The sequence below is a fragment of the Stigmatopora nigra genome, chromosome 17 (genome assembly GCF_051989575.1).
Source record: "Stigmatopora nigra isolate UIUO_SnigA chromosome 17, RoL_Snig_1.1, whole genome shotgun sequence".
NCBI lineage: Eukaryota > Metazoa > Chordata > Actinopteri > Syngnathiformes > Syngnathidae > Stigmatopora > Stigmatopora nigra.
In genome coordinates, this window is record NC_135524.1 from 1,008,899 (window position 1) to 1,032,815 (window position 23,917).

General features: G+C 38.5%; 3 protein-coding genes across 9 annotated transcripts in view; 2 read left to right on the forward strand and 1 right to left on the reverse strand.

Moving 5' to 3' along the window:
- Positions 1-226: 226 nt before the first annotated feature.
- ak3 (adenylate kinase 3) lies at positions 227-4,202 on the forward strand. Its single transcript, XM_077738184.1, has 5 exons — positions 227-616; positions 1,386-1,505; positions 1,795-1,967; positions 2,175-2,293; positions 2,463-4,202. Exons 1-5 carry the CDS (start codon positions 469-471, stop codon positions 2,572-2,574), a joined length of 672 nt encoding a protein of 223 aa, XP_077594310.1. The 5' UTR covers positions 227-468; the 3' UTR covers positions 2,575-4,202.
- On the reverse strand, positions 2,997-6,463 carry cdc37l1 (cell division cycle 37-like 1). Its single transcript, XM_077738183.1, has 7 exons — positions 5,824-6,463; positions 4,999-5,286; positions 4,827-4,914; positions 4,650-4,765; positions 4,448-4,570; positions 4,237-4,377; positions 2,997-4,167 (listed from the first exon to the last, which is right to left on the reverse strand). The coding sequence occupies exons 1-7, from the start codon at positions 5,899-5,901 to the stop codon at positions 4,060-4,062; spliced, it is 942 nt and encodes a 313-aa protein (XP_077594309.1). The 5' UTR covers positions 5,902-6,463; the 3' UTR covers positions 2,997-4,059.
- exd3 (exonuclease 3'-5' domain containing 3) overlaps positions 5,697-23,917 on the forward strand; it is a 34,262-nt gene continuing 16,041 nt past the window's right edge. For 2 of the 7 annotated variants that reach the window (XM_077738181.1, XM_077738174.1), the window contains exons 1-19: positions 6,658-8,153; positions 8,662-8,715; positions 11,018-11,157; positions 11,913-12,074; positions 12,213-12,398; positions 12,470-12,526; positions 12,997-13,139; positions 13,219-13,325; positions 13,400-13,473; positions 13,678-13,716; positions 14,138-14,304; positions 14,834-14,981; positions 15,095-15,293; positions 15,760-15,869; positions 16,146-16,332; positions 16,397-16,569; positions 17,457-17,681; positions 18,285-18,338; positions 18,420-18,551. In XM_077738181.1, the coding sequence (XP_077594307.1) occupies positions 11,041-11,157; positions 11,913-12,074; positions 12,213-12,398; positions 12,470-12,526; positions 12,997-13,139; positions 13,219-13,325; positions 13,400-13,473; positions 13,678-13,716; positions 14,138-14,304; positions 14,834-14,981; positions 15,095-15,293; positions 15,760-15,869; positions 16,146-16,332; positions 16,397-16,569; positions 17,457-17,681; positions 18,285-18,338; positions 18,420-18,551 (2,280 nt within the window). In that variant the 5' untranslated portion in view covers positions 6,658-8,153; positions 8,662-8,715; positions 11,018-11,040. The other 5 variants (XM_077738175.1, XM_077738179.1, XM_077738178.1 and 2 more) reach the window with 5 other exon arrangements.

The window sequence follows — 23,917 nt, forward strand, 5'->3', positions numbered from 1 at the left end:
CAATAACGCTTGCAAACTACAAACGCAGCTAATACTATAGAAATTCTTGCATATGGTTCGACGTCCTTTGATAAATACTGACTTGGTTGTAAAATAAAACTGTGATCCGCCGATAAATTAATTTAAATCACCCAAATATGTCAGATTGACGTGCAATGTAATCCATTTGGTCTATGAATGATATATGAATGATATGTTACAATATTGTTTTATAGTCATATTCAAACTGACGTGCAACAAACCAATAATGTGACCAATTTTATCCATCAGTTATGCATTTTCTATCGAAAACGCCTTTTTCCTATTTCCTCAAAGGAAGCACACCCAGCCTCCCAACCACGCCCACACCCGTGACGTCACCCATGTTAGTGGCCATCAGGGCCACTCTACGCTTCACTGAGCATCAGAGAGGTCTTCAAAATCCGCCTTTTTCGCAAGTAGAAAAACTAACAAACATCACAAGCTGCAATGGGCCTCCCGAGGATTTTCCGTGCAGTCATTATGGGACCACCAGGCTCTGGAAAAGGGACCGTGTCCGGGCGGATTAGCAAAAGTTTTGGACTCAAACACATCTCCAGTGGTGATATTCTGCGATCCAACATCAACGCTAAAACTGGTAAGGTTCAACTTGATGCACATCCTTCATTTGTGCACACCAAATTAGGGTGTGTTTGTCGAACCCCGTTGATAAAACCACGACCACTCCTTATCTGCTTATCTGGATCCTGCACAGTGTGTAGTCATCAAACTGGTTTGCAGCCTCTGAGACAATTGGGAATAGTTACATATTTTCACTAGAAACACTTCCCCTAACATGTCTTGACTGAACTTTGGAAGAAGGCTTCCTTAATAATCACGTTCGCGGAATGATTAAAAGAGCTGTAAAGATAAGAAAGAATGAAATGTGATTGTGGCACCTGAAACTCTTTTTCTTGACCTTTTGACCTGGCTGAAAGCTTTCTTTTCTGCAAAGTACTTACTTCTGGCCCAATTTAGAGCCTCCGATGAACCTCACGAGGAATGTGTTGAAAGCCAAATGACCCAGAGAAAACCAAGACGAGCACAGGCAGAACTTGTGGCTCCAGAGCCACATGTGGCTCTTTTTGATGGGTGCTTATGGCTCTAAGATAAAATATGGAAACCGAGAGAGCCAAGACCCGAATAAGAACGTCATGTCGTCATTATGGCATTGATTTTTTTCTTCTGCATCCATTTTGTCATTGATACTCATTGATCTCATTGATATTCATTGATTAGCAACAGTGTATCAATGCTATCAAAAGAATGAAGATACTTTTTGTACTACTACATACACAACCATTGATGCTTAAGTATGTGTGCATCCTATTTTTCCTATTTTATGTTTTTTTTTTTTGTTGTTTCAGAGTTGGGATTGTTGCTCAAGTCAAGTATTGATCGAGGTCACTTGGTCCCCGATGATGTCATGTCTCGTCTCATCCATAAAGACCTTCGAGCAATAGAGCAGTGCAGTTGGCTACTCGATGGTAAGAAATCATTTGTTATCAGGAGTCATTTGTTAGCTCTTCCGGATAAGCATGCACCAGACGACATTTTTCGGCTGACCTTGAATACAAATGATAGTGATTTGTCGCTTAATGTTTTGTACCTTTCCGTGAACCAGGACTTCGCCTTGATATGACGAATATAAATGAGCAATCTGCTATATGCACAACATCAGTTTTGTAGGAAAAATCATTGAAATCTGTGAACAAGGATGTTGCAAACTGAAAAAAAAAACAATCTTCTGATCTTATTCCCCTCACTTTACTCCAGGTTTCCCTCGAACCGTCACCCAAGCCGACTCTCTGGATAAAGTATACAGCGTGCACACCGTCATCAACCTTAACGTACCTTTCCAAACCATTAAAGAGAGATTATCTTCTCGCTGGACTCATCTTCCCAGTGGAAGAGTGTACAACATTGACTTCAACCCTCCTCAAGTGCCTGTAAATGCATCTTTTTCATTACTATGGCTTCCTTTTTCAAGTTGTTTTGACACTAGAAATAGTCTAAATTCGTGCCCGGACTTTTGGTCGCCGGTCTTTTTGGTCACTGGTTAAATGTACTTAGATATTAAACAGTACTTAGATATTAAACAGTACTTAGATAATGCCTTGAGTTAAACTAACATGAACTCCAATTGTTTTAATCAGGGTCGTGATGATGTCACAGGCGAGCTGTTAGTCCAGAGAAACGACGACACGCCCGATACGGTAACAAGGAGACTGAAGGCCTATGAAACCCAAACAGAACCCGTCTTAGAATACTACAGGTATGCCTAAATATCTCAAGTTTAGGAAAAGTCTACATATAAATTTCCTACTATCATCATAAGGCAAAAAAATGTGAGCTGTTAAGTATTTCTAGACCACAATTGGATGCAATACAACAAGTAAGAGACAATAAAATGTCTTTATTGATTGTTAATATTTGATTTGCAGGAGTAAAGGTGTACTGGAGACATTTTCTGGCACAGAAACCAACACGATTTGGCCACATGTTGAAGTATTCCTCCACAAAAAGCTCCTTATGTTGAATCAAAAAGTTTTATAGTAGTAATCAATACTTTAAATTTACCATCCGAATCGAATTAAGTAGATTTAATAATACACAGATTGTCCAATCTGTTCGTTAAGGGAATTTTTAGACTATATGAATATTGCTGTTATCATTCCAAATGGTGCCTTAGATAGAAAAAAAAGACTTTGTTAAAATTAGTCTTATTTAGTTAACACTCCTGGGCTGTCAAATACAAAAAAAAATGTTCTTAAACATAAAAAAAGTATATTTTGGCATAAAAAAATGTTTTTTTTGTGACGTAAACCATTATTAAAAGGGAAAGTGCAATGGTAATTCATAGTAATTCATTTTTTTAGTCACTCCAGTGCCTTTGAACGTAGTTAAAAAATAGAAAATAAGAAGACTGTGAATAGTATTGAATGTAGTATCTCAACTCTAAAATGAAAACACTGAAATGTATTCTATAGAATTTATTATATCTAGAAAATAGAGAGCTAGAAAGCCTGAGCAAAGTGTCACAAAAAAACAAACAAAGTCATTTAAATGTGAAATAAACAACCTTCACTTCATAATAATCAGCTTATGGTGAGCTTTGTGTAAAAACAATGTTCACAATTGTGCATGATTGGGAAATTAACAACAACAAAAACTATTAAATATAAAGTGCAATACACATTCAGATGCAAAGCTGCTTTCTGCTTTAATAGACTAAATGACTTGAGCCCTTTTTTTAATGTTCTTAATCAAAAGTCAACTGGAGATGTTGAAATAAAAACAATAAATTTGCTAAAAAAAAGGGTGAATATTGAAAGGGAGGGACAATAACTGATGTCAAAGTACTATGTAAGTATGCAAAAGCAGATTTTTTAACCTGATAAATGGGAAAAAATGGTTTAAATACACAAAAAAATGATAGCATATTTTGTGATGTTAATCAATACTCATGCAAATACACACTAATACACTCTAACATAAATGTATTAGTTAATAATCACGTTTTGAGGACTTCTGGGTAATGTGGAATACTCATTCATTGGCTAAAAGAGTATTGGCATTAATAAAATATTCTAGAATTTAATACTTGTTTTTTCCCATTAAATATATTTTTTTGCACTAAATAATTCAGCAAATGCCTATTTTTTATTTAAATTTGATGTCACAAAAGATGGGCCAGTGCACATAAGCAAAAATACTTTTAAAGGAGAATGACTCGACGTTGTAAACAGTATTTTTAATACAGCAATTGAAACAAATAATGACATGAACACTTCTAGTCCTAAACAGCTTTGCATATAATTTAATAGCAACATTTTAGCATATTTTTACATCTGCAGTTGACTTTTTGGAGAAATTGACGAAAAAGGGCTTTGAAGAAGAAGCTAGTTTTCGTCAATGCTGAAACTTCGCACTCACCTGGTCTCGTCTCGGTCTTATTAAAAAGGGGCTAAAAAGTCAAGGTGGTCTTTAATGGAGGGGGGGGGGGGGTGAAGATGGATGAGTAGCAGCCATGTTTCTTTCCTAAGAAGTCTCCATCATGCGTATATCGTCACTTTCCGTGGCTTCGTCTTTTGTCCACCGGTCCGTACTTATCGACAGTCCATCTCGTTTAGGGTTGTACTCGGCCTCCTAATTTCAAAAATAAAAGGAAAATGTGTATTACATATATATCGAGTGATCTGTAATAAACGGACTGACTTCTTTGGGGTTGGGTCTGTAGTTTATGCCGTTGTTTGTTGGTTGGCTTGTCGGATGATGGGAGGACGGGTGTTCTCTAACTCGGTATTTGAAGGCCTCCAGCTCGGTGTGGAAGACTTCTAAGTAGACATCTTGTCCTTCCTGGAAGATGTAATCCATTGGAATGAGCTAACGATGCTATGCTAGTCAGATTATACAATGTATGTCTTACTTTGGCTTTTTGGAAGAATTGCCTGAAGCACCCTCGGGGGTCCTGTTGAGAGTTTGATGCCATTTCCAGTATGAATTGCAGGACTACAGCTTGGTGAGCAACTTGCTCCATTAATGCTTCCTTCTATGGGGAACAATATAAGGAGGTAAATGTTCAAAAATGAGCAAAATGATGGACTCGATTCATCAAATGAACAAATTACCCCTTCTTGTTGTAATGTGAGGCACCATAAAAATAAATAGTTGGCCGTTTCTTCACAGATAAGATGAGGTTTTTCTGCCAGGAATCGCTGACTGTCGTCCCATCGCCGCAATAATCCTGAAAAAAATGTAAATTATGGATTGAAATGTTGGATTTGCCTATTTTGAATGTGACTTACCAAAATGCCTGAGATCTTGCTCAGACTTGTCGAGAGTTGTCTTGCCTTCTTCGGAGTCTACTCGTTCATTTTGGACATTTATAATACTCTGGTTGAAACAAAACAACAAAAAAATTAATACTGTTGAGTAGCAATTACAGGTCGATTTTTTTTTTCATTTTTCATAACTCACCTTATCAAAAACATCCCAGCTCCCTTCGGCACCCAGCACAGGCCCTCGACTGGGCTCCTGATCTCCCAGCATGCTCTCCTTACGTAGCCACTCTTCTTCACTGTGCGTCAGCTCATTGAAGCTAGCATGAGTTCTGGCGTGTTCCTGTTCTAAGGATTCAGAACAGTGGAACCTTAACGCGCCAAGTCGGTCCTGGGCTTCGGCCAGCATCCAGCTGGACACCATGGAGGTCATCGAACAACCCTGCTGCTGGTCCTCAGCACACCCACAGGATTGTGGTAACAATTTCTGAAGGAAGAGACCAAAAATATGGTTATTGCACTCTGCTTATTAAATGAGCAGAACTCTATGAAACTAAATGGATGCAAGAGAATGCTGGAACTATGAATTTGACCTCTGTGATCTGACTCATCTAAGTATTTTGAGCCATAAAATCCTTTAGGATTGCATGTCTGCCCCTTTCTGTGCTTTACTGGGAGGAGAACTAAAAATACATCATTTTATTTATCAGTATGATGTTAGTGTGCGAAAATGTGGGGCTTTCAAGTACAAAATGGACCAAGCAAACCACAAAACAACAAACTATTACTCATGAGGGGATTGTGATCCATTTGTAACGCATCATTTTAATGTTATTGTGTGCACAACAGGCATATATAGCAAAGGCTAAACACAAACACGAGCATGTGGCTAACTGTCTTGCCACCCACTTTTAACTTTGTTTTGACTGAGTAGAGTAGCGATCGGGCAAAATAAACCATCAGATCGTTTAAATTAAACACGATCGGAGTGGTTGTTGTTGTTGTTAGCAAAGGGGCTACCTACCTGATGGTGGGGGCAGCATGTGTCCGTTTCTGGGGACTCGTTGTCGGACAGTCCGTCGTTGCTGCTCCGCCACTCCATCGCTGCTAAAGTAGCAGTTTGCCAGCTAGCTTGCTCGCTAAGGAGGGAGAATGGTATCAAACTGTGTGATGATGCCGTGGAATTACGATCGATCAACTCGATTTTAATCTCAGTGGCAACATCTCCACGGCGTGGGGTGGTCTGTGGAATGGGGACAACGCAATGGCTGCAGTAAACGACAACAGTGAGGACAACAACATTAACTACGTAGGTGGCAACGCTACTGTGTGTCTAGAGAGCACGTGGGATAACTTTTAGTTGTTGATTTATTCATTTAATTTTTGCGATGAAGTTTGATTGTCTATTTTTGTGATCTGTCCTGGAAGATAAAATTAATGAACTATTAAATTAGAGAAGGAACGCTGTTGCAAAAATGCAGAACGTAATTAAATAGTGATGTAATGCAATCTATTCATTATGTTTAAATAATTTGTAAATTTGGGAGTTTATGAGGTTTATGAACTATTCGCATTTAAATGCACTAAATTAAATAATTGAGCTGTCAAAAAAGAAAACAGTCAATATTGAAAGTGGATACCATTTGTTAACAATGAATATTAGCTATAGTTATGTTTGTAGTTGGAGAGAGAGAAAAAAACTTAAAATAAAAATACTATTAGATTCAGTAGTTTGAGTTTCAACTCTTTAACCAATCAGGTGAGTGTGACGTTTGAACCAAGATGACGAAACCGGAAGTAGGTTTTGGGAAGTGTAAAAAAAAAAACACTCCTGTTTACGAATTGCAGGTAAAACATCGTCTAGTGATTGCTTACTGATCTTAATTTAAACACGATTTTACTAACCTGCGATATACTATTCTGTATCTTTGAATGCATGTATGTTTATTGACCAGTGTTATAGTTTCGAAAAAGCAGCATCTTTTTCATGATCGTCAAGTCCCTTAAACAGGAGTGATCGATATATTATAGTCTTCATTATAGTTTAGCTATCTTTATACAAACATGTCGGTTTAAAAATCTTACAGTTTACTGATTGTACTGGTAGTTAATTTTAACATTTTCGTGGGAATCTGTTTTAATGTTTGCACGGATTGCAGTAGGTGGCGTTGCAGGATCGTTTAAAATTACGTAGGCCCATATGGCGATATTTCCACGCGTGTGGGCCGCCATTTTGCATGTGGCAGATCCGTCTAAAGGATCTGCCATATGCAAAATGGGGTAAATTAATGGTCTATGACAGACATGGGCAAACTACGGCCCGCGGGCCGTATACGGCCCGTTAGACAATTTAATCCGGCCCGCCGAGCTTGTCCAATAAATAAAATAATAATGCTTCATAAATCATTCATTACATCTTGTCCATGCAATACCGTGTTTCACCTATAAATGGCGCGCTGACATTTAGGCCTTTGTTGAGTCGCGCCTTTCTCTTTATTTATCCCTCTTTAATTTTCTCATTGTCATTTGAGCCCTTCTGTAAAAATGAGCGGACCAAAGAAAAGGAAAGTGGACAGTGAGTGTCGTGTATTTAATAAAGAGTGGACAACTAAATATTTCTTCACTGAAGTCCGATCAACCGCTGTATGTCTGATATGCCAAGAAACTATTGCTGTTTTCAAAGAGTACAATATCAGCCGTCACTTTGCCACGAAGCATGCAAACTACGCTAGCAAGCAGTCAACACAACAACGAGCGGCTACTGCTCAGAGATTGGTGGCTAATTTGCAGAGTCAGCAGAATTTTTTTCACCGGCAAACTGCAATTCAAGAGGCAAGCACAAAGACAAGCTTTTTGCTGGCCTTCAAACTGGCAAAGGCTAGCAAGCCTTTCTCCGAAGGCGAGTTTTTGAAAGAATGCATGATAGAGACAGCTGGTGTTTTGTGTCCGGAGAGCAAAGGCAAGTTCGAAAAAATCAGCTTATCACGCAGGACAATAACTCGCCGTGTGGAACTCATTGATGAAGATATAGTGAGCGAGTTAAACAAAAAAGCGGCAACCTTTGAGTTATTTTCATTAGCGCTTGATGAAAGTACGGACATTAAAGACACTGCTCAGCGTCATGAACATCAACAAAGCCCGTCACAGATCAAAGTTAACTGACCAACACCTCCGATCTATCCTGAGACTTTCCACAACAAAACTAACACCAAACTTTGATGCACTGGCAAAAAAGGGAGACCAACAACACTGTTCCCACTGAAAGTTCGAGTTTTTCTACTATGATAAAATAATTGAAAGTTTGAAAGGGCGCATCTTTTAATTACGCACTGCAGCGGGACAGAAAGGATTGAGGTTAGTCGCCTATGTTGTTGGGTAGTAATGTTTTGAATGTTGAAAGTTATATTCATCAAGATTTCAATAAATTTTGATATTTGTTTTACTTGGTGCCTTCAATTGAATTGTATTAAAAACAGATGCAATCTCCAGGGTTGATAGATCACAGTTTTCTATTCTAATCTATTTCGCCTACTATTTCTCTTGTACATTTGGAAAATGCAGTCCTCAATGTTAGTGAAACGTGTTGAACATTTATTTGCATGTGCTTGCTGTACTATGAGGTTTGGATACTACAAGCAACGCTTTATTATATTTGGCCCAGCAGTCAATGTACTGCTGTGGCCCCTTGTTCAAATTTTATAACCCATAGTGGCCCGCAAGTCAAAAAGTTTGCCCATCCCTGGTCTATGATCATGAAGTGCTGGAGTTAATATCTTTCATTTTCAGGGAAAAAAAGTTGCAATTTGTGTAATCCTATGATTATTTTAGCATGGACATGTCTGACAATTTCTGTTCTTTACAGATTTATAGAAATTCAACAAGTTTTGGACCGAAATGACTCATCCTAATCCAGATGGTTTGTACCACATTACAATACAACAGTTATGACATTTCATCTTTACTTAATGCCATACTTGTTAAATTAAATGTATTTCCTTTATAGAAGTGCATAATAAATATTAACTCTGGGTTTATTTCTGTAATATGATACGACGAGGAAGGTAGATTTATTACAAATTGAGGTTATTAAAGTATGACATATTTTTTCTTTTATAATGTAATGTAAAAAAAATCATATTCTTAGAGGTGCTGGAAAATTTCCTTTTGATTAAAAACTATGAAAATGTATGTAAGATGCTGAAATACAAGTCAATGTAGAACCGGTACTAATTCTGTACAATAGGTATTTACACAGGGGTTTAAAATCAAGCTGAAAAAACTAGTAGAGTAATTCATATGCAAACACTGCTTTATCACAATTGAAATTCAGCAAGTGCTCTTAATCTTCCCCTGGATGCTTGACAAAGGCACCTGTTGAAAGGTTTATCTAGCACGTCCAGCAAATACAAAAGTACTTGTTGAGGAATGTCATGGCATCTTTCCAGAAGGGGGCTCAACTTCTCTCTGGGGTCTTTCTGCCAAGTCACATCCAAGCTGGTCGGTCTGGTGGCTCTAGTGACACCAAATGTCCCATTTAAAACACTTGATCTTTGTTCGTTGCTTTTATTTTGGGAGATCCTTGGCAACGGGTAGACACAGCAGCGCGTGCATTGAATTTTATAGCCATTCAAGATGGATTTTTTAAATATTTTTAAAGAATTATGAGCCCTTTTGTCCAAATTTATCAGAACTATATGAATATTCAAATTGGCAAATATATGAGCCACAAATACGCAAAAAATACTTTTGCCATCTCAATTTTTGGAGTAAAATGCAACCATTTAAGGTCAATTCTGCCCTCTTTATATATTTATTTTTTATGGGCATAATGGTCCTCTTGGGAGAAATGATAACTACAAATGGCTGGCAGTAAAGACAAAAAAAGTACAATAACAACCATAAGGCAGACAAAAATATTTGAATTATTCTGAGAGTAGCTTTATTTTGTTTAATAATCTTGTTTGCACAAATAAATAATAATTATTGGGAGTCAAGGTAAGTTAAAAAGAGGCTTTCGAGGTTCTACGTTCCCAGGCTGTTGTCCAGGAAGGCTTTTATTTTTTTACGCCACGACTGGCGCATAATAACCCTTTCCTGGGGAAATCCGAGACAAAATTCTAGGGAGGGTGCGCAGGACAGGAAAACCAATCCTGGGAAGGAGGAAGGGTGCTTGAATAAGCCAGCAGGTATGATGGCAAAAGTGTAGAAAATAGACAAAGGCAGGCAAGAAAATCAATATGTTTACAACTGTGATGTCCATTTTTTTTATATTCTTCAATTGGCTCCGATAACGTCTCCTTTTGAGCGTGACATTCATTTGGAATGCAGATTTAATGTTGGGGGGGTCTTTTACCCCCCGACTAACCCAGCTGTTATTCCCATGTAATGCTTGCTCAGGCCTGTTAAAGAAATAATATTTTATATCACGTTTTTTTTTTTTTTTTGCTATGCGTCTTCTGAACAAAAAGCTGGATCTTGGAAAATGTTTTTATACTTTAAATGTTGTATTGTTTATTATAGCTAAATAATGATGAATGGAAATATGTTTTTTTAAATCACAAAAAGTCAACTGGTAAAGTATGGGTATTAGACAACTAATATTATTTAGAAATGTGAGTTTTCGTCAAATCCAAATGTAGAGGCTAGAGAAAAGTCATACTCTGACCGTGCTTTTTTTAAATATATTTATTTATTTAAGTGACATATGCAGATATAAATGGAGTTCATTTGTATACAATTGAAATTTAGCTCATTTCATTGCACATATACTCAATTTTACTGATTATTTAGTTCTTTAAAGTCATCAAAAATAGAGAAAAGGCCGAAGAAAAACCACAGCACAGTACTATCGTATATAAGGCGCACCCTCAATGAATGACACTTAGTTTTTTCCATATATAAGGCGCACCGCATTATAAGGCGCACCCTCACTGAATGACAAATTTTAATGTTTTTTCCATATATAAGGTGCATTGGATTATAAATCCCCCTGTCTATTTTGGAGAAAATTTAAGACTTTTAAATGTGCCTTATAGTCCTGAAAATACGAATAGTTTTAATCCATTATCTCCTGATGATTCTTTGATTCAAAACATTTTTTCTCCAATAATCTCCTTTTTCTGGATCAGTATTGCAGTTAGAACATGTTTTAAAAGGTATTTGTTATCTCCAGAAGGCAGGAATATCATTTAGTACCGTTTCTTTTCACTCTTTGACAGGTTGAAGGAAGTGAAAGGTGAGAATGAAACACCAACTCATGTGTGGGTGTGTGTGTGGGTATGTTATCCCTACAGGTCTTGACCCGGCCGCCCTGAGAACACAACTTTTTGGACTTTGGCGCGGAAACGATCTGCAGAGGGTAAGATGAAAAAAACTGACAGTTTACCCGTATGTTAAATACACAAAAGATAATATCAGGAAAAAAAGGGAATGTTTTGGTTCATCAAAAGAGGAAGAAACTGTCATCAATAGAGTGATGAAGAACTTGGACTTAAATGAAAGTCACCTCTTGTGTGAGTGTGTGATTGCGTTTGTGTGTTAATGAGGAAAGCAGAGTGGCTGTCAGGAGGAAGGAAGGAAGGAATTTGCACTGAATGAACTTGAGATCTGTGTAAGGAGGAGGAGGATATTGACTGAATGACATCTGTTGGGCAAATTAGGAGGCAGCGGCAACAGCAGACATTCTCACACAGATATTATTTTCTCCTGAAGATGTAGTTTGGAAAGCCCAAAAAAGCCATTTATGCATCTTTCTATTGGTTATATATGCTAAAAAGTACAATTTTTCTTGACTAATCTGACATCTAGTACATATTCCCATAGGATGTAATGCAGTATTAATGATTTCCATCTTTATAATAGGTCATGTTTACATTCTTAAAGTGACATGATAGAATTTATATATAGTTTCCGCCCCCCTTTTTTTAAATTGATGAGTACTGTTGCATCATATCAATGTGTGTAGCACTTTAAAAAAAAAAAAAATAAAGTCCAGATTTTGACAACATTATATTTTGGAACCCCCCCAAAAAAGGTAATGTCACAATGGTTGTGATCTTGAAATAAAAAAAAATGCATCTTAAACTCGTACCTTTCTCCCACTTTTCCCCACAGTTCCACTTGGAAGCTCAGGAGGGCTTTTCCAAGCTAAAAGACCCCCTGGAGAGCTTGCTAACGATCATAGAATGCTCTGCAACGCCAAAGAAGGTTCGAGGTCCATCCTTTACGCTTCTCATATTGAAGGAATTCCAGAAATGGCTTCAGGAACATCCTCAGGTCAATCAAATTCCACTTCTTATTTCTTTTCGTTTACCTTCTGAGGCTTGATTGATATTTCCCTAAGAACATTTTGGAAAAATCCAATCACACAAGCTTGATTTGAAATGTATTTATAGCTATAAACTCTTGACACAGGTTACTTTGGCTACAATCCCAAAGAAGAAGGTGACTGGCCTCCAGAATCGTGCTCTTCTTCTCCTGGACGAATCTCAGAGCAATTTTGTGGAAGGTATTATAGAGATCTACCAATTGAGCACCCTGGATTGGGAGACCCTGCGACTGCACATTACCAAACTGCTTGGCCTCAAATGCTACAAACTGGTGAGAGCAGCACGTTTATACGTGATTTGGCTAATTATACTTGATGGACAATTCATCCTTGTGTCCTACAGGCAGCAGTGCTTTGTATAAAGCTGAATTTGCAGAATGAATTATACTGTATGGAGGAGGTCAGTTACTTTTTCAAATGGAGCCAGACTACATTAAAACCGTAGATTTTTAGGCCACAAATCATTTTTTGGGGGGTCAATTTCTGGTTTCATTTTCCAAAATGAGCAAGTAATGGGTTTCACTCTTGCTGGGTAATTATAATACTCACTTTTTTGCCCTATTTTGCATGATTCAGTTGAATTGAATGCTTTTATTGTCATGATAGAATGAGATTTAAAGCTGTAGTGCACAAATAACAACAACAACAAATAGACAGAAAATAAGAAACAAATCTATAAGTAGTCCAAGTGAAATCAGATTTGATCCAGGATGAGTTCCATGGTTTTGGAAATGTTGAGTTCATAGACTCGACAACAAACAGACACATAGATCATCAATATACAGTCATGATGAATAAATAATCAATAAATAGTAAATAAGTGGTGTTTTACAAGCTAACCTCCTCCAAATCTACCTTCCTCATCTGCAGATATGCATCCCACTCATCTTTCAAGACAAATTATCTTTAGCAGAGAACTGTGTGACGGGGCATGCTTTGCTACAACAACAACTGGTCACTCTCCTTGATTCTTGGTGCCACCCCAACTTCTCCGTCAAAGACATGTTGAGCAAGTAGGGTGTGGATTTTCAAATGCTACCCAAAAAAAAGGCAAATCGTAGAGAAAATGTTATAATTTGTTTGTTTCCTCAGGCACTTTCCTCACCTTACTATGTCTAAACAATGTCTGGTTCAAACCCAACCCAAAATGCTGAGCAAACATGTCTTCCGACTGGCGGAAAAATTCAACATTGACCAAAGTACGTGTTCGTGACGTTGCATGTTTTTGCTCAGGTGACCGTAATCTCCAAATAATTTCTCCTGGTCAATCCAGGTTTGTGTCCCAACGCCCTACGCAAGAGGAGACTGGATGCACTTCGATTCCTCATGTACAAGAGATTTGTCAATGTAAGTATTCAGTTTTCATCCACACATTTTCAAAAATTCCCCAAAATTGTTGGTCCTTTTCTCTCCATTCCAGTATTTTGCTTCCTTATAGTCGACAAGGGTCATTTAAATCTCTAGCATGTTTACCGTGTGAAGTCATTTTATTCCTACCATCAGACAAGTATTTTGACCTTGTTTCTTTGATATTATTATTTTTTTTTTTAGAAAAGCATGTCAGATGAGAACTGGAGTGATCACGTTCAGGTAATTGCTCTTTTGAATGAGGTTTGTCTGTATTCTCTTCCTACGAATATTGTATTTTCCTGACTATAAGGCGCACTTAAAAGTCTGAAATTTTCTACAAAATAGACCGGGCGACTTATAATCCAGTGCGCCTTATATATGGAAAAAAATAAAAATGTGTCATTCTTTTAGGGTGCGCCTTATAGTCGTATACGTATTTTCACGGCTAAAAGGCGCACTTAAAAGTCTTACACTTTTTACAAAATGGACAGTGCGCCTTATAATCCAGTGTGCTTTATATATAGAAAAAAATATATCATTCATTGAGGTTGCGCCTTTAAATGTGGTGTGCCTTGTATATGGAACAAAAATTCAATGTCATTCGTTGAAGGTGAGCCTTATAGTTGTGAATATATGGTAATATTTTTGTTTTGTTTTGAAGACCGTACTGGCGGATGACCTGGAGCTCCAAATCATGTTGGTGGAGATGTTGCTGAACTTCAGTGGACGTGTACAAGCCGCTCAATGGTCACTAAGATACAACCTTCCCAGCCACAGACTACCTTCTGCAGTCTGGAGAGCCCAGCAGAGTTTATCACCAGAGTTACTGTAAGTCAGCCAATGTGTGTTTGGCCATCTTCTGGTCGTAATCTTAAATCCATAGTTTTGTACTATTCAGGATCAATTTAAGAATCCAGCTTTACTTTCTATGAATGGTGGAAAAAGTCAAAGAATAGCTTTTGTTTCTATGACATCCAAACATGGCCTTTTTAGTTTTTCTTGTGAAGATTTCAAGATGTTTTTGTAACAAATGATTCCAGACATGATTCATCTGCGGGAAGGCATTTCTTTGCCTGTTATGCAAATTGTGGTGAGATCATACGGAACCCATTTTGTAAAGAGGAATAGTTTCACTCTCATCTTGGGTGGACCACATTAGCATTTTCTCACAATCCACTTGAATGAGTGGAATTACACAATCTCGAGAAATGTATCAACACAGTCATTTTACAGTATTCACAATGATTCCTTTATTAGATGACCAACTGTTACAGCAACCCAATGACTAATGTGATTTTTTGTCAACATTCCGCAATTTTGACGTCCTTGCTTCAAATGTATTTCCCCATCTCCTCAGATACCCGAACAATTTCTCACGCAAAGAGAAATGGGCGCCATCCAAGGCTCACAGTCAGAAATTTTACCAGGCACCGGTCACCCAAGAAAATGTTCAACATGTGGACACTGTAGAAGCGCTTCAAAGTTGCAGTGACATTCTTCTCAAGGTAAGGATGGAGAAACAGGGACGTTTGGCCGCCCGGACGTTTGACAACATGACAGAGTTTACTTTTGAAATCATTTACATATTAAAAAAATTAATAAACATGTTTTTTTTAAGGATGGATCTGTGGTGGGATTTGATATGGAGTGGCAACCCAACTTCGGAACTCTGTCTTCACAAAAGGTTGCCCTGATACAGCTGGCTACTTTTGACCAAGTTTTTTTAATAGATCTGTGCGCAAATGGATTAGGTCAACATCCAGAGACAATTGCATTCATTCGAAGTTTATTCTCTCGACAGAATGTCCTTAAATTGGGTAAGTATTAGGGTTTAACCCAAGGGTGTCAGACCAGGGTTGGTTCCCGGGCCGCATTAACGTCAACTCTGTTTCATGTGGGCTGGACCTTTTTAGATATAATATTTAGAGGTTTTTTTTAATAAATGGATTAAAGGAACTGGATTAAAAGCCTTGATTATTCAGTTTTTATAGATATAAAACTATTTATTTTAGCTTTTTTATACATTTTAGATTTCACAAAATTATTTTTGAACTAAAAACTGAAAAAAATGATTAAAAATGACAATTTTTGATCTAAAAGGGGGGAAAATCATGAATTTTAATATACATCTATACTCTTCATTATAATTTGATCCTAAAACAGAAAGTCGGCACTCATCATTGACTTTCCCGGGCCAGATTTGACACCCGTGGTTTAACCAATTTAAAGCTTTTCAATGAAACCTTGGCATTTCTATTTCTAACACTTAGGCTTTGCTTCCAGGTTACGGCATGGCCGGAGATCTAAAATGTCTCGTGTCCAACTGGCCTCAATTGGTGGACGAGCCATTGAAAAGGGACGGGATGCTGGATCTTTTCCACGTACACCAAAAGGTGATGTTATCGTGATGTCAATCGGATTTTCAACATCTTTAATTAGGTTTAGGTCAGGATGATATAAATATTCCATAAAAAAGGCATTTTAACGCGGAAATAGCAAGTATTATATCATTACTTTATTGTATTATTAAGCACTTTGAGCAATATAAATGTCTAAAATACCTATGTTAGTTTGTGTGGCTACCTCGGTTTATGCTAAATCTTACTGATTATATTAAGGATGTTATTTAGAAAATGAACAAATGGGTCAAATTTTGGTCTGTTTTTTAGATGCAGTGTAGTCGGAAAGTGAACACTGCCCAAGGTGGCCCAAGGAAGGTGCTGGTGGGAGAGAAGTCGTCTGAGAAAGGCCTCAGTCTGATGGTCCAACAGGTCCTCGGAAAACCCCTGGACAAGACCGAGCAAATGTCCAATTGGGAGAGGCGGCCATTGCGCCTCAGCCAAATCCGATATGCAGGTGAGTGGCAAAGTGTTTTTGTCTTAAAACCCACTTGATACGTGTCTATTTTGCTGTGTTTCAGTGACCGACGCTTACTGTTTATTGGATGTATATTCGACCCTCTCTTCGAACCCGAGCGACTATGGGCTTCCGAGCGATCTTAGCTCGTTAAAACAAGACGAGAAGAACAGAGTTCCAAAGGAGAAGAAGAAGAAGCCAAAAAATCACAAGATGAAAAAAACTGGCATGAAAGAGGTTCATTTTTTTTTTCAATTTGAACATGTTTTCAATGACGGTCAATGAATTAGGGAATTTGCCCCACAAACTAATCAATTGAAAAGTGGCACTATTTGGATAATTATTGGGGCGGAAATTTCAACCATTATTAAGCATGACCGGATGTTTGGTCGCCCGGACGTTTGGTCACCGGTCAAATGTACTTCGATATTAAACCATACTTAGATATTAAACAGTACTTGGATATTAAACAGTACTAAATATTAAACAGTACTAAATATTAAACAGTACTAAATATTAAACAGTACTAAATATTAAACAGTACTAAATATTAAACAGTACTTGGATATGAAAAAGTACTTGGATATTAGACAGTACTTAGATATTAAACTCTCTCTCATGAATATAATTTTGAGAGCTGACTTCAACAGTACCTTTTATTACAAAGCCAAAAAACCAACAACATATATTTATATTGGCTTTTACCAGAGGAAAAATGTACACTTTATGCAAACTACTTTATCTTTGTCCCCCCCACCCCCCAAAATGGCACCTCCATTATGTCTTCAAATAAGAAATCACCCTCCCCCAATACTTAAACGAGATTAATCAAGACGGATTGAATCCAAAGACTCTAATGAATTGGATTTCATTGAAACAAATCCCCCTCCTCTTTGCCGGCCAGTGACACAAAATGGAAAGATCCCGGGTAAAGAATCGAGCTTGTTGTATCAAACCTGCGGGTGAGAACAATGCGTGTTTGACCAAGACACTCTGGCAGCGCCGGGGGTGGTGCTTGTATAGCTCACCCTGTGCTTTGACCTTCCAGCTTTCTTCTGCCAGTGAATAGAAAATCCTCCTGTGGGGATCACTTAAGTATGGCATTATTGTCTCTGTCCATTTAGGAATGTCAGGGGGCTCAATGGGTCAGTCCCCCTTGCTCTGACACTGAGAAAGGCCGCCTGTGTGGCGAGAATAGCCCCCGAGACCCCCCTCCGCCTCCCCTGGCCCCCCAGCAGTTGCGGGTGGTGTGCGACAACATGCTGCAAGGACTCGGGAGGTATTTGCGTTGTTTGGGAGTTGATGTGGTCATTTTGGAGAATGACGATGATCACAGAGTCGCCGCAAAGGTACGCTAGTGGAAAATGGAGGGACGGTTTTACAAGTTTTTGTTTCTAATGACATTTTTTATTTAATTTTTTACAATTGTATTGGTATAATTGGTCATGTGAAGCTAGGCTATCTCATAATGTTTCATTTCTTTTCAGTTTGACCCCCATAAGCTTATTATTTTAATTTTTTTTAAGCTTTTTTCATCAAATATTAATGTTACATTAAGAGGGGACTAATTTACATGTTTTTTCTTAAAACTTAAATTTTATTTTTTGCAAGGCAGTTTTTTATTTGATCAAAAACCAAGCATCATACATTAATAGGCAACAAAATAATATACAATATACATATTACATCTGTTTAATGAGGAAAACATGTTTTTTTGTGACTATAATAAGTCACTCTCAAACTTTTTCCAAATTTTATGCATTATGATTGACAGATGAGTTCCAAAATCTTAATATGACATCACACAAGATAAAGTTCAATGTGTCTACGGCACCCCGACCTCCACAACAACACATTTCTAATGTTTTTTAGACGTTTTATCGCTTTCTAAACACAACCAGAATTCTTCACCAAAACCCGATTGTTCAATTCTGTCTTGTATTTTCCTCCAGTTAGCCCAAGACGAGTATCGTATTATCCTCACATGTGGACAACCCTACCAAACTGTAAGAAACTTTATTTTTAAATTCCATTCTCAATGTTTTAATGGGATTGATTGATGTTGGGTTTTTTTTGCACATTCCCAGTTGAGGTCACAAGTGGCCGAAGGTCGCTGTCTGTCTCTGGATAGCTCGGAAAAAGCCAGGGACCAAGCTGTCCGGGTACTTAAACACTTCAACGTCCAGCTAACTCCTTGTGATATATTCAGCCGTTGTCAGGTAGGAAAAATACTCATATATATACTTCATATTTTTTTTTACCATTGAATTGAGTTGAATGCTTTTATTGCCATTACACAAGTGAAATAAGATTTACCATAAAGTACACGCATAAGTAATAATTGTAGCTTGGACGTTTGGTCGCCCGGACGTTTGGTCGCCAGGATGTTTGGTCGCCGGTCTAATTTTTGCATTACAATTGCAACCAATGCAATTGTGTATTAATTATATTTTCAACTGTTTCTTTATATTGCTTTCAATGTGGAATAATTAGACTGATTTAAACTTGCAAAAACTTTTGAAAAATAAAACACACACACACACACACACACATAGACAGACAGGAATTGAGTCAGCCATAGGCAGCGCTGCCCCAACAGCAATGTTAGTTCCCACGCACCAGACTACTCGGGAAGTGAAAACAAGAGCAACAGGAACTGCCACACCGCCAAAGGGAGGGGTCGGACCTACGCTGAGGTTAGCGAGAGGAAAAGGGGGGAGGGAGGGAGGGGGGGAGGCGGAGAGGGGTGAGAAGTGGGAACAGAGGTGATGACGGGGAGGGAAAAAGCAACACAAGAACAGTGAAAGTCAATCAGGATTTTAGAGAAAAGAAATTGGGCTGAATTCAGAAGCTTCACTTATCATTGCGTCTAAACCAGGGGTGGGCAAACTATGGCCAGCGAGCCACATACGGTCCATTAGGATTTTTAATCCGGCCCGCCGACGTTGTCCAAATATATTTTTTTAATTATTTATTTTGTGGCAATAGCTCTTGTCCACTCTTATTTGTTTTTCGTGATTTAAAGCCCCTACATCTTTTTTTAAATGACATTTTAATATTTCTTCATAAATTCCTTTTTATTTACTTTGTAGTTTAAACTTTTGACTTTAATGATGAGTGATGAGTATCTTAATACTTTAGTCCTTTTTTTCTGTTTATATTTCATATGTACTGATAACGGATGCACTTTTTTAGTTGTATCGTATCTTGTGCTGACCCCACCCATCTGTCACATTTTTAAAGTCAATGTGGCCCCCCCGGGCCGTAGTTTGCCCACCACTGGTCTTAGGCTAGAATAGCGTGCGGATAGAAGATGCCACGACAGGAAAAAGTTGTGGGTTGACAATCACAAGGAATGTGAAAGGTTTCAACATGTTTTAAAAGACTCCTCATAGTCTGCATATGTCAATTGGCCAATCGTTCTTCATATTTTCTCTTATTTTCCTAACCAAGCCTTCAGTGATTCAGATTATCATCCATAATACCCAGAGAAAACCCACGTAAGCCCCACACATACTAGGATTTAAACCCTCAATTCCAGAACTGATGACTGATTAACACATGACTTTATATGACATCATCATGATGGAAAATGATAGATTCATCCATGAAAAGGTGATTTAAAAATGTGTAACATCACCCACATACTGATTTTCTATTTTTATTATCTTTAGGTATTATGAGTGTCCCACTAATAGGAAGCAATAGGAAGAAAAAAATAGAGGTAGATGTTTCAAAAAGGGAGGAGGAGGAGGGGGTTTTGAGGGGGGGGGGGGGGGGGGGCATTCCATAGGCAGGCCAAAACATTCCGAGGAAACCATCCCAAATATTTCCCACTGTGTGTGGTGAACACTTGACGTCTCCGATTACACATGCTCGCTCGGGGCTTGAGAAAGTACTTCTTTTCTTCATCTGACATATATTACAACAGAATACACTTATTAAAATGGATAGATGAATTTAGATTGTTTTATGGATTATGACAGCTTTTTATTGTTGTTTCAATTCCATCACTTTATATTTATAGCCTAAAAGTAGTTCTCAGGTCAAATTTTGATATTTTTCATAATGGTGTATGGTGAGGTTAGTAGTTGCCTATTAAAACTATTGTTTTATTTTTTGTTTTTCTTAAAATTCTTTGAGTTGATTTCATAAATGCGACTTTTCTAGTGTAATTTAAACCAGAAAATTGGATTTAGGGTTATAAATGTCTTTTTTATTTGTATTCATGTTGATGAACATATTTATAGTCATGTTAATCAACATATAGAGTTAAATATGTATGATTATAGCCCATCTTTAGTCCTTGACAAAAATAAGCCCTGTCCAAATCAAAAATCAAATATTATTTTTAAACCTAAACACTTAGACGATGACTTTCAACATACCTGAGTGTACTATTGTTTGTCATTCATAGAGTAATAAGTTCTCTCTTGATTTTAAGTCTGATTATCTTCCATTTGATTGACATAGAAGCCTTGATTGTACAAAAAAATGGTTTGCCACTCTTCCTGGAGACTGTCCGCCATTGCCTTATTTTTTATTGTGATTTTTGCCCCATCTGACCCCATCTTCCCCAGGCCTCCCAAAGCCACTTCTGGTCTCCCACCCCTCCGATTCTCACTCTCCGTTTCAGTTTAGCCGAAGCGAGGAATCCGGTGCAGCCGGCAGCTGGAATGTCCTGTTTGTCTTGCTCCGTTTGTGTAGACTTACGTACATTTGTATGTGTGTGCGAACCAAGTTGGTGAGGCTGGTGCTGGCTTTTCATGTGTTCCATTGTCTGGGAGCCAAGCTGCTTCCTGTCACCAAGCCTGAGAGAATCAGAAAAGGCTCGCGGGGGGGCGCCGAAGTAGAGAGATGCAATGACGAGGTGAACCGGAGGTAGGGGGTGGGAAATAGGGGGGTATCGCCACCGGTTTCAGGGAGCCCTCCGCTACTATTAAGGCAGTACGGGGACCCAAAATGGGGAGGCGGGACTTTAAGATGAAGGAAAGAGAGGATAGGGCCTTTTCTTTTAAATGGCAGTTCAAGGAAGTGATGTGTATTTTCCCTTGTTTTCCCATACATGCTGACTAATAAACAAAAAGTCCCTTTTTACGTAGCTACTGTCCGTCCTCATCAAGGTGAACATCCGTTCATGCATGAGGTGTGTTTTGTGGTAATGCTTTTTGTGTTGTGTACTAGTAGTTCTGCACAACTATAGGCGGACATTCGGGGTCAAAAGGGGAAATTTAGAGTGTTTAACTGGACAATCGTGCTTGTTTTTGGAACTGGAGTACCCGGAGAAAACCCACATATGCCCTGGGGGGATGTGTAAACTTGAGGGGACCTAGCTGGGATCAAACCCTCGACCCCAGAACCCATTTAACTGCTGGACTGCCCACGTTTTAGTTTAAATTTTGATTATTTAATGATGTAAATATGTAGGCAGGGGTTAATTTCTGTCTTTAGTAGTCTTTTGTGTAGGTTGAAGATAAATGATGACATATACGATAAAGAGAGAAGGTGCTTTTTTTTAAAGGGAACTACACAGTCACCTCTAGAGCCAGCCCTTTTTGACGTACAAATATGTTTAACATTTTTGAGGGTAAGCGGTTCTGCTCTTGAGGATTTTGTGTTGGTGGGTGGTCTTGCGACAACAGGCATGTAAGGGTATGATGAGGTTAAATGATAAGGCGAGAAATGGGGGGTCCTAACTGGAAAACAATCAGGGAGGGAAAAGGAATGCAAATAATTCACATTTACATGAAACACTTCCGTGAAGAAGAAAAAAAATGGGTGCTGCTGTATGAATCATTGGATGTGTGCGTGTTTTTGTGCGTTTTGCTGGCGGAGGGCTTTCAACGGGGCAGAGTTTTGCATTCCTGACGGCCGGTGATGTCATGAGAACTAACTGTGCGCTCGCAGACAGACGGACGGCCCTGTTTATGTTCCCCTCCTGAGGAGAAACCACCACACCGTGCACGCTAGTGCACGTCAGTGCGTGCGCTCGTGTGTCCGCCGACCGCACCGTGGCTTGGCGGGGGAGGCCGGGGAAGCTGTATATAATATTGATAATTTTGTCTATTGTTTTTAGGCAAAAAAAAGGGAGAATGCGTTAAAACAATCAAATACTAAACTATCACCCCACAAAATTAGACACCGTAGCTAATTTAGCAAATAAAAGTTATCTAATCCAAATTTCGTCTATTGATTTTTGGCTAAAAAAGTGAGATTGCGTTAAAACAATCAAATGCTAAACCATCACCCAAAAAATTCGACTACATAGCTCATATTGCTAATGTTTCTATTGTTTTTTGGCAAAAAAGTGAAGTTGCGTTAAAGCAATCAAATACTGAACGAACACCCAAAAAAATTACACTCCATAGTTAATACTGCTAATTTTGTCCATTATTTTTTGGTGACCGCCATTGTCCGCCATCATTTTCTCGCAACCTACATGGTTTTTGACCCGTATCAAGACTCAGGGATTGGTCAAGTCGAAAGGGTAGTTGTTTCTCCATTTTCTCAATGAAATATATATATTTTTTTAAATGGTGGAGGGACATGTCGGGTCTTGTCGGCGTATTCCCCTCTCCCCAGATACGTCCGCTGCGTCTGCGGTCACGCTTTAATGGTTTCCCTTGCGATGGTGAAATGTGATATTGAGCCTGGGCAGCTTAAGTGAGGAATGGAGTATTCTCCCACACTTTGCAGCAAAGCAAAGCAAAGCTTTTTTGCAGATCATTCCTCCTCACCATCATCGTGAAGAGGAATCTTTCAGGCCCTCTCGTCAGTGGGGGAACTCTTTCTACTTTGGCTTTGTTATTATCATCTGGCTTTTATACCTTTAGCGTGTGGCGGCAACAATTTTTGCGTTTCATCTTTTGGCTTCACATGCTTGTTTGTTGTCTTCTTGTTGAGGAGTGAATATCCCGATTATAGGTTGCAGAGTTTGAGGGATACGCTACATCAATTTTGCCGGATACAAACAAGTTTACAGGCTGACTTCCAGCCTGTAAACTCTAGATTGATGCATTCCTAACCTCTTATTTTCTTGACTTCAATCACTGCTTTGCTTTTTTTTGGCCTTTTTGGATTGATGTCCATTTTTATCCTTTAAAAATTCTCATCGGAGTTGCATAAAAGACTATCATAGCTATTCTAGTTCATGTCCTTCTAGAACAGGGGTAGGGAACCTGTGGCTCCAGAGCCACATGTGGCTTACTAGAAGTGTATGCTTGTGATACCAATCAGATGACGACTTTTTACAGATCACTTGAGATTGTCTGTCTTTCTTGGGCACCTGTTTTTTTTTTTTTTTTTAGTCTAGTTCTGTTTTCCTTCTCTGGTACATATGGTCAGATTATTGTCAATGTGCTTAGCGGGTGGGAATAGCCACAGGCGGATACCCCTCACCCCCAGGGATCTAAGAGGTAGAAGTCCAGGGAGGTCAGGCTTGCTTGCTTTGCCTGGGAAAAAGGCCTAGATGAGCACAAGAGGGGCAGGGTGGGGGTTTCTCTCAGATAGATGCTGAGCCTAAGTATACTGCTTTAAAAAAAAAAAAAAAGAATTGAAATTGAACTTTGTGTATAAATGGGAAATT